The 13,877-nt window shown below is 43.7% G+C and overlaps 3 protein-coding genes across 3 annotated transcripts; 2 read left to right on the plus strand and 1 right to left on the minus strand.

The window, feature by feature from the left end:
• Positions 1 to 192: 192 nt before the first annotated feature.
• tmem276a (transmembrane protein 276a) lies at positions 193 to 2,386 on the plus strand (the record flags this gene model as incomplete). Its single annotated transcript, XM_084453127.1, has 4 exons — positions 193 to 589; positions 1,016 to 1,129; positions 1,805 to 1,942; positions 2,139 to 2,386. The coding sequence occupies 4 exons, from the start codon at positions 193 to 195 to the stop codon at positions 2,384 to 2,386; spliced, it is 897 nt and encodes a 298-aa protein (XP_084309253.1).
• A 3,048-nt stretch (positions 2,387 to 5,434) lies between these two features.
• fibina (fin bud initiation factor a) lies at positions 5,435 to 6,055 on the minus strand (the record flags this gene model as incomplete). Its single annotated transcript, XM_084452428.1, has 1 exon — positions 5,435 to 6,055. The coding sequence occupies one exon, from the start codon at positions 6,053 to 6,055 to the stop codon at positions 5,435 to 5,437; it is 621 nt and encodes a 206-aa protein (XP_084308554.1).
• Positions 6,056 to 7,683: 1,628 nt separating this feature from the next.
• Positions 7,684 to 13,738, plus strand: slc5a12 (solute carrier family 5 member 12; the record flags this gene model as incomplete). Its single annotated transcript, XM_084452459.1, has 15 exons — positions 7,684 to 8,037; positions 8,474 to 8,539; positions 8,702 to 8,753; positions 8,837 to 8,904; positions 9,163 to 9,317; positions 9,453 to 9,593; positions 10,440 to 10,569; positions 11,062 to 11,150; positions 11,280 to 11,392; positions 11,617 to 11,684; positions 11,806 to 11,892; positions 12,132 to 12,322; positions 12,498 to 12,601; positions 13,025 to 13,149; positions 13,385 to 13,738. The coding sequence occupies 15 exons, from the start codon at positions 7,684 to 7,686 to the stop codon at positions 13,583 to 13,585; spliced, it is 1,944 nt and encodes a 647-aa protein (XP_084308585.1). The 3' UTR covers positions 13,586 to 13,738.
• Positions 13,739 to 13,877: the final 139 nt, after the last annotated feature.

Consider the following 13,877-nt stretch of genomic DNA (forward strand, 5'->3'; position numbering starts at 1 on the left):
AATGGTCTTATTTTCAATGTGAAGGACTGAATTATGGTATCAATACAGTATCGTCATCTTAGACAACACAGCTGCAGCGGCGAACAACGAGGTCCTGACAGTGGTTGGTGTCCCAGGGAATAACAGTAACCACGGCACCCGGTCGAGAGAGACCATACCCCGCGCAGAACCAGCTGCTAGCGCGCATGGAACATGGCTGCTATGAGGACATTGACAGCTGCAGGTCTGTGTTTGGCTTTTTGTGCGTTGGGACTAATAGCAATAGCAATCAGTACCGACAATTGGTATGAGACTGACGCAAGGAGGCACCGAGAACGTTGCAAGAATTATTCAAACAAAAGAAATGACCCTGGATATATTTACATTTCCAACCACAACCTTCCCCTGCGCATGTTACCGAAAGAGAATAACGTAGAGAGAAAGGGGTCTAGCGGCGTAATTCTCCTGCGGGCTAAACGGCACTTCTTGCCGCCTGCCCCGGCTATGCAATCTCTCTGCAGTCGACAGTTCAACTCAACCATCACCGGGCTGTGGAGAAAGTGCCATCGGGAGGGATTCGACCTGGAAACAGAGGACCTAATCTTTAAAGGTAGGCTATCTTTATTTGATAACGTCATATAACGTCAGTACTGTACATACCGTGTTAACTGGCAGTGGCGTTTTTCAGTTTACATTATTTTTCTGTGCTCATGGTTGCAATCTAAACGGATGTCATAGGAAAATTCATGCGCTATCCAATGTGCTGATGTTGCGCGGTCCTCCCACACAGGCCTACGCAGCAACAACACTGTGTAGCCTACATCCATCATTTGATAAACTGGCTGCGATTGTTTTTTGATAGGCCTACATTTATCTGTCAGCAAAACTATAGGCCTATTGAATGTTTACTGTGGCATTTTAGCCAAGATTAATCATGTGTTATGCTACCTGCCCTCCAGAAAATAGCCTATAGCCTATAACGTTTTTTGTTCGGTAAAGCTCATGTGAAACTCTTGTTTGTGCCCGGTGTCTGCAGGGTTGATTCAACGCTGCACACATATAAAATACTACTACTCCTCGTCAGCCGTTCCCAGAAACCTGCCCGTAAATCAGACCAAGACCATAAGACAGGATGAGTGGCATACACTCCGTAAGTTGTCCCTCTCACAAATAAAATAAAACCAAACTTTATTTATATAGCGCATTTCATATGAGGCAACGCAATGCGCTTTACAGAGAAAAAAGGGGGTGGATATAGATCCATGTGTTAGCTATCCCTGTAATGCATGATAGGATATAGGTGTAAGGATATCATCTAATAAGACACAGTAAGCACTTAGCAGACAGGCTCCTAAGCAGCTAAGCAGAAGTGAGAAAACAGGATGCAGAGGGGGGTGACTTGATTGGGACAGCTTGTGACACATAGGCTACGTTCACACTGTAAACCTTAGACTCAATTCAGATTTATTGCTCAGATCAGATTTTTTGTTTGGTTGTTCACACATTGCAAAACATCTAACCTGTATCTGATTTAGGACCACATATGGAAGTGGCGCAAATCTGATTTCAAATGTTCAGATTCCATGTGATTTGTGCTGCTCCCATTGTCATGACAAAAAACACACATGAGTCACATGAGAAAAATTGGGCCACTTTTGACTGCAGCGTGAACAAGGCCATATAGTGTGATGGTACTGGACACGAGAATAGCAGGGGGCTTCTCCGGGAACCAGGGGGATCTATGATGCATTCATATGGAAACAACTTGGAATCATGTAAAATAGATCCTTTATGAATCATTGATCCTTTATGAATCTCTCCCTAGACCTGCAAAGGATGACGGCTAGCTTCATAGGCATGGCCATCTCCATCATCCTCTTTGGCTGGATCATCGGAGTGCTGGGCTGCTGGAGAAAGCATGATCTCATGCAGTATGTAGCCGGGCTTCTTTTTCTCATGGGAGGTGAGAGCTGACACATACCTAACACAGTACTCCGAAACACCATTGAGGGGCAGTAGAGTGTTTGTTATGGAGTGTGTGGGGGAGTGACCAGGCAGCAGATGAGTAGGTGCAACACAAGGGTGCGTACAATCACACTTGTATTTACATGATTTACATGCTGTCACTTGCCTACACGTGCCTCTTTTCATTCCCACAGGAACATGCTGCATCATCTCTCTGTGCACCTGTGTGGCTGGGATAAATTTTCAACTGTCTCGTTATCCACGATTCATCTACGGAATACCAGAGGACATCAGTCACGGGTACGGTTGGTCCATGTTTTGTGCCTGGGCCGGGCTGGGCCTCACCTTGCTGGCTGGGTTCCTGTGCACACTGGCCCCGTCCCTCTACCCTGCTCCCCACACGGCAGTGCGCAAGCCACGGCAGGAGAGTGGCTGCGTGTGACGCTATGCCAAACCTCCCAGGGACAGGTGTCTCGTCTCTTCTGAAATGGCAGAGCTCAGCCTGTGTTCCAAGGACACTACCCAGGGACACAGAGCTCAGCCTGTGTTCCAAGGACACTACCCAGGGACATAGAGCTCAGCCTGTGTTCCAAGGACACTACCCAGGGACATAGAGCTCAGCCTGTGTTCCAAGGACACTACCCAGGGACATAGAGCTCAGCCTGTGTCCCAAGGACACTAACCAGGGACACAGAGCCCCATCTGCACTGTGAAAGCAGGACTTTGGTTCTCTTGGGAGAGGATATCAGATGGTGACATTTTACTGAAGATCATTTCAGTTCCTCTGGTGCTTTTTTTCTGTCCCTCTTATTCAATGAACTGTTCAGTGTTATTGCTTGCTATTCAAAGGAGGAACAATTATTCTAAAATGCTTTCAGTATAACTGTTGCTGGTTCAGAAAATGAACGATAGTATGAAGACCAATAACACAAGCTTTTAAGATGAAATTATGGAAGCATATTCACACATTTTAAAGGACAGTCATGTACTGTAGTAGTATTATGTAGGCTACCCATTGAATACAAAAAGAACATGTAAATGTACATTTTGAACTGTATGTATGAGGATATGCCTTTGTGTTTATTCAAGGAAATTATGAACATAAAGATCAAACTGTATTTGATTGTTTTGATGTGTCTTGAAATCATAGGCCAGTCAAAATATTTTTGAAAAATAAAATGGACATGCAAACCTTTCACCACATTAGTCTTGTAATTAGTTGGCAACCCGGGAGACTACAAGTTGGCAAATGGTAAATGATCTGCACTTATATAGCGCTTTTGTACAAAGCGCTTTACACTGACCTCTCATTCACCCATTTACACACACATTCACACACTAATGGAATCCGCTGCCATGCAAGGTACTAGTCTGCTCTTTGGATGCAATTTGGGGTTCAGTGTCTTGCCCAAGGACACTTCAACATGTGGAAAGGAGGAGCCGGGATTCGAACTGCCGACCTTACAATCACTGGACGACCCAAGTCTGAATTCTATAAGTGCATTAACTGCAGTTTGCCTATGGTTCTGGCTTTTAGGTTAACCCATAACAGAAAATTATGAATTACTATTACTGCACATTTTAGTAGACTATGATGACAAAGGTCTTCCAGGAGACAAAGTTTGTAGCTCTTGTGGCACACCAGTACTGTACTGTAGGTCCACACAGTTGATCTATACATTTATTTAATTGAACGGAACATAAAGAAATGTTAAGTTTCCATCAGCTGTAATTGCTTTACCTTAAAACTCCATTAAATCTTTCTGACATGAATGTAAACACAGCTGTTTCTCTCATTTCTCTTCCTGTCTCTCTTCCTGTCTCTCTGAAATACTTTAAGGTCACACATTTCTTTCAAATGATTCTTATACTATCCATATGACAAATTTTCACCTTAACCAGAAATAAACGAATTAAGCAGGTCCGTGGAAAAGTATAGGACATATAATATAAAACATATATTATATAATATAGGAAAAGATCACAGGAAATCTGCACTATTAATATTAGGAAAGTCACTTTTCGCATGCAGAACTGAATTTCATACTTTGATTGTGATCGTAGGTTTATGTGAAGGACAATAATTAACCTTAAAGATAAAAAAAACACACAAAAAAAACATTAAGTATTAATCTATGGTTCTTTCCTTTTCCATCCCTTGCGTTTATAATGAGCAGCAGTAGTGGAGTTATTTTTGGCAGGACAGGTATACTGTAGGAGCCACGCAGTGCCTGACGAGAGCTGTTTTGAGAAGGGGTCCGCGAGGGGAAGCCGGGCTCAGAGGAAAACCAGACAGAGGAAATCACACCCAGTCACACCCATGGCGGGTTCTGGCTCCCTGCCACGCACTGGGGCATTATCTCTGTAAAAGCTGCCTGACGGAGCAGTTATCCTGTGGTTGTTCCAGTGGTTGGATGGAATGAAAGCAAAATACAGTCGTGTTGCCATTTTAACCAATTGCGCACATTGAGTACAAAACCTTTGTATTTTTAGCATATGGAATATTCCTTACAGGGGCGTTTTGCCTACAACTGTCTTAAACAGATCAATAATAGAATGCCACAGATGATAGACATTTATTTATTACAAACTGCCAATGAACAGTCAATAAAGTACAGTATGTCTAAAGATTTCTATGACCGCAAAAAGGCATAGTGAATTATATAAGTGATGTCTGAAGTTGGAAACATATCCATATGGGGTTGACAGACATTAGATGCTTTTGACTGGGAGCCACATCAATGAATGTTAAGTTGTGAGAGACCTCAAAATCTTTGGGCCCCTGCTTTTAAAGGAACATTAACAATAAACCCTTCATAAGAAGCAAAGAAAACAGGAAATTAGTATTAATTTCCTATTCACAGAAGTCTGAGGAGTCTAACTTAAAGGTTCAAGTGATGTTTTGTCTCTGACTTAGGCCTAAGAACGGTAAACTGTGATATTCCATACCTAGTCTGAGGGAAGGCAGGAAAGCAAACCGCAGTAGGCTACCACTGGGAAGACAAAACCACTGGGGAAAAATCCAACATACGAAAATTACTAAACAATAGGCTACTAGCGTAATATAGGCTAATCAATAGGCCTATTAAATTATGATTAAAAATTTCAAATTATTAGTAGGCTACACTGCTGGACAATACATTTGTCTACCAATAAATACAATTGAGATAATAATATAAGTTACAAAACTGGATTATGTAACCTAAAAAATATAGCCTAAGAGTTAGGCTACTTATAGGAGGGGAGGAGCACAGCCAGGCATCACTAGGGATAATTTTCCATTTTTCCTCTGTCTGTCTGAAGAAGAATGTGTTGAAGAATAATGTGTTGACATTTTCATTAGTTTCTTCTAAATTATATGCTGCACTTACACGGAAGGAGAACACTTGAAAGGGCAGGCTGGACACAGACGTGTAACGTTTCATTCCATCTGATGGTCATACACATACAGACACGCGCGCGCCACACATGCACCACAAGTGTGAGAAGGCTAAACATTGAGATACTCTGTTTTGAGACGACTGAGTCTTGTGCCATGACTACGCATGATGAGAGAAAGCAGCTCGTGTTTATCTTTTAGTCCCAGTGATATAGCCACTGTTTCCCTGTGAGTGTCTCTCACGTCGTGGATGGGCTTCAATACATTGTCATTGTATTGGTGTTCCTCTCTGAGATCAGTGTCCTGACTTTGTTTGAACTTCACCTCTAATTCCAAGAGAGATTTCTCCACGCTTGTAAAAGCCTCACTGATCTGAGATATCTCCCGCCTAAGAAATTTACCGTAGCTTTCCTCTCCGTCCAGGTCGTGAGATATCGCTCTGCCGATGTTTTCCAGCATCCTGGCTGCGTCTTCAATTTGATGCTTCGCTATAATCAAATCCTCGCGCACCAGGGAATCTCTGTCCTCAGCCGTTCCGCAAGCGCGCCGGTCGCTGAATTTAAAGAGCATCTGACAGTTCTCAGGGTCGTCGTTTTCCTCATAATCGCCGTCCGGTAGAAAAAAGTGATGAAAAGTCCCATTGGACATTTCGGGATGTAACGGTCCTGTATAAACTGCCATATATAGTGGCAGCAATATTAAAATGACAAGCGTTAGCGGGACGGGGTCCATTATATCCTATTTTCAATGGGTTTTGGGGGCGATACGATTCAGGCTGTCTCGGTCCTCCGCACGCAACATCTGCACCAACAGCACCACAGCGCACCACATGCAGTTCTTATCCCGACTCAAGTTACAGACCCCATCACCCAAAAAAGGCTAAAAGGCACAGACAGCCTAAACAGACTCAAAGGACCAACCACAGTCTTCTGTATTGCCAGTAGGCCTATAATAAGCCAACTCACATATAGAAAATATATAAATATAAGAATTCTGATAATGAGTAGATAGGTAGGTAAATGGTCTGAACTCATAAAGCACTTTTATCCAAAGCGCTTTACCATGTCCTCTCATCCACTCATTCACACACACACACACACACACACACACACACACACACACACACACACACACACACACACACACACACACACACACACACACACACACACACACACACACACACACACACACCAATGGTGGCAGTTGCCATGCAAGGTGCCAGCCTGCACATTGGAAGCAATTTGGGATAGAGTTTCTTGCCCAAGGACACTTGGACATGTGTTTTGTGGGGACACGAGGAATCAGGATTCAAACCGCCATCTCCAAGAAGAGGACAAGTGCTGGGTTTTGTTAAAAATATATAATTACGCAGCATTTGATATTTTGCTTTCCTTTGGCCGGGGTTGATTCACACTTCCACATATTAATGAATAACCCTAACATTATACAGTGTTATTAATGAATAAGCCTATAACATAATAGCCTACTCGAACTTTGGTTCACAGACTGTTTTGTCAGCAGATTCTCTGCCAAAATACTTAATATCTTACAGGGAAGTCAGTCAAAAAGGTCGTTAAAGTCGCACTGAAATGAAAAAAGCATTCTGTCCCATTTTGGTTCACATAATTGGTCATGGTGTTCACCTATTCAACGATGTATGCCAAAAAAATTAAAAAATTCTACTTTTGTTGTGAACTTATATCAAAGTATATAATTTCTTACTTCCTGGAAAACGGTAGGTCACGTGCAATGAAGACAACAGGTACCTTAGATTTTAGGCCAATAATCTCACAACATCCACCCGTCAATCAACGCTATACTTCTATCGAATCTGTCTAAAATTCTTAAAACCTGTCCACTTGTCAATGTTCCAATCAAATTCCTCTAAACATATGTCCCACCCTCATAGCTTGTTTGCGTCGGAAATACGTCAAACTACGGAAGTTAGATGATCTCAAACCTCCGTTTCAGTGCGACTTTAAGAAATATGAATGTTTTATTGAATGTGACACAAAGCTTGTATTAGGAACCCACATAATCAAAGCACTCAGATTTTGGCAAATGTTCACTTTTGTGCAACTGAAACAGGCAGAATACGTAGAAACATACTGACTGTGTTAAACCAATAAGTTGTGGACTCGACTGAATGAAAGAAGTTAATGCTTTATCAGGTTTTGGATGAGTGATCCTACAAACTACATCTGCAAAATGTCACACTGTCAATTCAGCGCAGCTCCCTAAATCATCAACTCTTTGTCAACACATGATGCATTCAGTTATGAAACAGTAGTCTTTGGAAAACAAACCAGGAGAGCTACTGCCCTGACAGTATCGTCCACCCACAGTAGCTGGCTACTATGAAGTTCCTGGATCCTGGAGTAGGGACTTTCCAGTCATGGGACTATGTGGTGTTTGCCTGTCTGTTTGTGATCTCCTCTGGGATAGGGGTATTTTTCGCCGTGAAGGACAGGAAGAAGGCCTCATCCAGCGAGTTCTTGGTGGGGGGCAGGCAGATGACCTGCGTCCCCGTGGCCTTGTCCCTCACTGCCAGCTTCATGTCGGCTGTCACCGTCCTGGGGGCCCCTTCCGACGTGTACCGCTTCGGGGCGTCCTTTGCCCTGTTTGGCCTGGCGTACACGCTCGTGGTGATCGCCACAGCTGAACTCTTTGTGCCGGTCTTTTACAGATCAGGAATCACAAGTACATATGAGGTAATGTCACATAGTACTCAGTAATAACCTGTTTTTAAATATTACATTATGCTGTTCTAATGAGGTCCTACTCTGAAACATGTCTACTTGCCAGGAAAATTATAAGTTCTCAGATCTCCAGAGAGTTCATGCCCTTAATCAGGTCAGCTATATTTCATTGTGAAAGCAACGCTCTCCGGGGGTTTAGCCCTCACAATTACACTTCCTCTTGCAGGTAATTACATCATCCAAGGGTGGTCTCTCATAGGGGTTCAACTTTCCAGTGATACCTAGCTTTAAGTCTGGGTACAAATCAGAAACATGTGCTGCTGTGCCGTCGAATAGGGAACTTTGACCCTTTCATTTGTCATCCTGTGTTTGATTATGTTCTCTACGTTCTCCGTAGTATCTGGAGATGCAGTCCTGCGTTTGATTATGTTCTCTACGTTCTCCGTAGTATCTGGAGATGCGGTTCTGCAGGGGGGTTCGCTTGGCTGCAACTCTTATTTACATGGTGCAGACGGTATGTTTGCTCAAGGATACATACAGTAGGCCTATAGCCTACAATGTTTATATATTACATTTTATGTACGTATACGTACAATCAATGCAATTTATGTAAATAACCATTCATGTTTTCAGTATTCATCCTCAAAACATCACAATGGTCTTGTGAATATTTCAGATCTTGTACACAGGAGTGGTGGTGTATGCTCCTGCACTGGCCTTAAATCAAGGTACATTTATCTGGCTGAGCATGCGTTCATTCTAACAAATACATGAATCTGAAATTTAACTGAACCTCACCATATCTTTGCAGTGACTGGCTTCAGCCTTTGGGGGTCTATATTTGCCACGGGTATCGTGTGTACCTTCTACTGCACACTGGTGAGCTGATGGGCTAGCAGAGACCGTGCATCCTTCCTGACATGCAGGCTCTCTGGTTCTTCTCATGTAGCGCGTCGGAATAAATAGTCTCTGCAGTGTAAACATTGATAACGTAAACTGACCGCCACACATTGCATTTAACCACTGAGCAAGGTTACAGAGGTCGGAGATGAAGTCACATGGTGTGTGTGCGTATGTGTGTGCGCGTGCATGCTTATGTGTGTGCGCGTGTGTGTACGTGTGTGTGTTTGTATATAGGGAGGCCTGAAGGCAGTGGTGTGGACAGATACGTTTCAGATGGTGGTGATGGTTGTGGGCTTCTTGGTTGTGCTGGTCCAGGGAGCCTGGAGGACTGGGGGTCTGGAGTCTGCATGGGAGGTAGCGCAGACGGGCGGCAGGCTCACTGTCTTTGAGTGAGTTCAGCCTTCAGATGGCATCGTACAAGAATGTAAACCATCATCTTCTACTATATTCAATTTCATCACACTCTCAATGCGGATGTTAAAGATACATTACCTTTGACGAAAGACAGTGATCTTTGTCCTTAGCTTTGACCCCAACCCCTTGAGACGGCACACGTTCTGGACTATTTCCATCGGAGGGACGTTTACCTGGCTGGGGGTCTATGGGGTTAACCAGTCTACCATTCAGAGATGCATATCCTGCAAGACCGAGACCCACGCCCGACTGTAAGCTTCTGCTGTTGCTACTTAATGTATCATAGGACTAGTCTCCTTCGTAGAAGCCTTGAGAACCAATGGTTCTCGAGCATAGTGGCCAATAGGGCTGGAGTCTATCTCCTGATTCCATGAGGCAACTTGATGTATAAGTACACCCCCTGGACATAACGCTACTACGTCGCAGGGACTTACCCCCAATCCAAACCTTGATGCTGAGTGCCAAGCAGGGAGGCATCGGGTACCATTTTTTATAGCCTTTGGTATGACTCAGCCGCAGTGTTAATTTCATTGACGAAAAATATGATGAAAATGATTAATCAATGACCTTTATTTAGTTATCGTCAGAAGACGTGAACTAAATAAAAACTAATTTAAATCTATTGACATTTTCATCAACAAATAAAAACTAGACGAAAATGTTATTGAGGGACGATTTGGCAGGGAGAGCGCATAGAAATGTAATTAAGTAGCTTTGACCATCAATCTAATAGATGTTTCTTCCAGGAGTATATATGAATTTGGAAATTCTAGAGAAATGGTTAAATAATGCATTACACTTTTGATTTTAGTGTCCCATTTGATTTTAGTCCACTAAATCTACTGTAGATACAGCTGACTAAAATCGTAATGCTATTTAGTCAACTAAAACTAAACAAGTAACTCCCAATCTCAGGGCGGACACTCTAACCACAAGGCCACTCAGCTGGTCTGAATACATCTTTATTCCACACAAACTTGAATGATCACAGTTGTACTCGAAGGCTAATGCTTATAAGCACAGAATCCACACAATGCTGAAGTGTGCAGTTGAAGAAGAAAATGAAACTAAACCGCACAGCGATCGTCTCCTTTCAGAGCTCTCTACCTCAACCTCCTGGGTCTCCTGGTCATCCTGGTGTGTGCCGTGTTGTCTGGCCTCATCATGTACGCTTTCTACGCTCACTGTGATCCCTGGTCGGCCAGGTTTATATCCGCCCCTGACCAGGTGAGTTAAGCTATGAATCTTGATGAGTTACGGTATGAATCCTGACCAGGTGAGTTACATTATGAATCTTGACCAGGTGAGTTACACTTTGAATCTTGATGAGTTACGGTATGAAGCCTTACCAGGTGAGTTACATTATGAATCTTGACCAGGTGAGTTACGCTATGAATCTTGATGAGTTACGGTATGAATCCTGACCAGGTGAGTTACATTATGAATCTTGACCAGGTGAGTTACGGTATGAATCCTGACCAGGTGAGTTACATTATGAATCTTGACCAGGTGAGTTATGGTATGAATCCTGACCAGGCGAGTTACTGAATAAATCCTGACCAGGTGAGTTACAGTATGAATCCTGGCCAGGTGAGTTACGGTATGAATCCTGACCAGGCGAGTTATGGTATGAATCTTGAGCTGTGCTAATGCCTGTGTTTAGCGATAATGCCTCTGTCTAATTTCTCACTAGAACTACTGCATCTTATATTTCTACAGCTCATGCCTTACTTTGTCATGGACATCCTTGGCCAGTTCCCAGGTCTTCCAGGACTGTTTGTCGCTTGTGCCTTCAGTGGAACTCTAAGGTTGGAGTAGAATTGCCAGGGTGACTTTACATAACATGCAAGGTTTTGCCTTTATTGAACTGTGAGATATGAAATATGATGTGATGTCTAAGAGATCTTATTCACAAACTGTATTATTTTACCCCTTAGTACTGTGGCTGCCAGCATCAATGCCCTAGCAACAGTAACCTATGAGGACTTTGTTAAGCAGTGTTGTACAAACCTGTCCAACACCGCCAATGCATGGATCAGCAAAGGACTGTGTAAATATTCCTTTCTCTTGTACTGTATGTGAAAGACGAATGCAGTCTTCAGAGAGAGAGATGTATAAAAGTGCTGCAGAAATAGGTTGACAACACGTACCACATTCTGCACATCATGTAAGAGAGCAGTTGACACAAGCTGCACAAATATGTATTAAATACACTTTTTTTTTTATTAAATAATGCCCGAGTACACAGCTCAGAAACGTCCTACGTTCCTACAGGTGTTGTGTTTGGCGTAATCTGCACCTCGATGGCCATCGCTGCGTCCTACTTGGGGGCAATCGTGCAGGTAAATGCTGAGTGGGATTGCAAAAAACCCTTGGAACGGTAGAGACCTACTCAGTGAACCTATCTTGATTTGTGTGTGTGTGTGTGTGTGTGTGTGTGTTCACCTGCCCTCCGATGGCCAGGCTGCCCTGAGCATCCATGGAATGTGTGGAGGTCCCATGCTCGGGCTGTTCTTTCTGGGAATAGTCTTTCCTTGGACTGGTTCAAAGGTCAGCACTGTGAACATAACCATACATCACAAACCCTAAGTGCCACCAGAACTATTTCAGATGTCTGTACTGTATTAACTGTGTGTGTAAGATGCCCCCTAACCCTATGGCGTGTGTCTGTGTGTGCGAGAGATGTCCTTTAAGCCTATGGTGTGTGTGTGTGTGTGTGAGAGAGAGAAAGAGAGATGCCCTCTAAGCCTACGGTGTGTGTGTGTGCGCGTGCGCGCGTGTGTGCGTAGGGTGCTGCCGGGGGATTGATGGTGGGCATCACTCTCTCGTTCTGGGCTGGCGTGGGGGGCTTCCTTCACCCAGCCCAGAGCAACCACACCAGGCCTCTAACCCTCAGCACTGACCAGTGTACCCAGGCCAACTCCTCTGCCTCGGCCGTCACCCCGGCTCCACTCTACCCCGACCTTCCTCTCTCACCCAGGTGGAGTCGCCAACACTTTATATCTACTATAGGCCTAATGGTGTGAAATACTGTTTAATGACAGCAGTAAATATAAATAATATGTTTCATTACATTGGACATGAAAGAAACCCTTGTGTTGATCTTGTTTGTAACATGTGGCTGCAGCGTGTTGTGACTCCTTTCTCCTCTGCAGGTCCTCTATGGCTGAGTCCTGGTATGAAATGTCCTATCTGTACTACAGCGCACTGGGATTTATGGCCACTGTCACAGCTGGTCTGCTGCTTACCGCCCTCACTGGTACAGCGTGTGTGCACCGGGGGGCATAACTCACTGTTCTCACACACACACACACACACACACACACACACACACACACACACACACACACACACACACACACACACACACACACACACACGCTCTTAAGAGACCGATCACCGGCCTGCTGTCTGACTGGGAGGCAGAATGGTGGAAATCTATTTCATTGTGGTTTAAACACTGTCTGTGTCATCATCATACTGTCTGACAGACTTTTCAGCCCTGGTTAGGAATTAAACTGCAGCTGTCTTTATCTAACGGCCCAACCCCACACATTCCTTCATGTTCCAATCCATTACACAGCTGACTAAAGGTTGCATACTGTACCTCGCATACACAGTATTTAAAATGTGATAACCATTCTTCTTCTGCGTCCAAAATTGGACCACCTCTCCTTGCTAGGATCCAACAGGGGCCAGGATGTGAAGCCGCTCTTGATAAGACCCGTGTGCAATCTCTGCTGCTTCTGGTCCAAAAAGTACAAGGAAATGTGCTGGTGTGGCGTCAGTCACAATGAGGGAAAACAGGTGAGTGAATATGAATTCTGATCCTGATGAACAACTGGGCTACATTAGCCTCGTGATTTCACGAGCTCACATTCTTTCTTTCGCAAATCAGTCTGGATATTCTCCATAGAGATCCATTTGTGCCAGATGAGAAAACGATCTCGCAATCAACAATCAGCGTTGGTTCTGAGGAAGGTGGTAGGCCTACATGGTTGCACCAGAAGAATACAACCAGCACTTCTCTTTTGTCCATCAGAATTCAGAGAATCCAGATCTGACAGTCGCATCTGAGGGACACCGGGATCACAAGGCCACCGGCCGAAAAGCCCTCAGGGGAAAAGGTCCGAGGAATAGTTACAACCTACAGCAACAATCCTACAGCAACGCTGGCTTTACCCAGGAGACACAGAGTTTTCAAATGCAATCATCTACAACACTATACAGTATCCCTATATAGGTAGCTAGTATCTGGAGTATGGTACGTGGTGTGTGTGAAGTTAATAAGTTGGCTCCTGAAAAAAGAATACTCAAGAGTATTTGATTTAAAAATCCAATCCATGATTTATTCCAGAAAAGAATGATATCCAAATTATGCTGTTCTATATGTCACTCCCCCCCCCCCATTGTTTTTCTTAGTTTTTTTTACAGTTCTCTATGTTTGTACATGTAAACAGGGATGAAGTAAACAATGTAATCGATACACTTCATGTCACAACAGATTACATCCTACAGTAAAGTCTACGGTCTAC

The sequence above is a fragment of the Borostomias antarcticus genome (assembly GCF_949987555.1).
Source record: "Borostomias antarcticus genome assembly, chromosome: 18".
NCBI lineage: Eukaryota > Metazoa > Chordata > Actinopteri > Stomiiformes > Stomiidae > Borostomias > Borostomias antarcticus.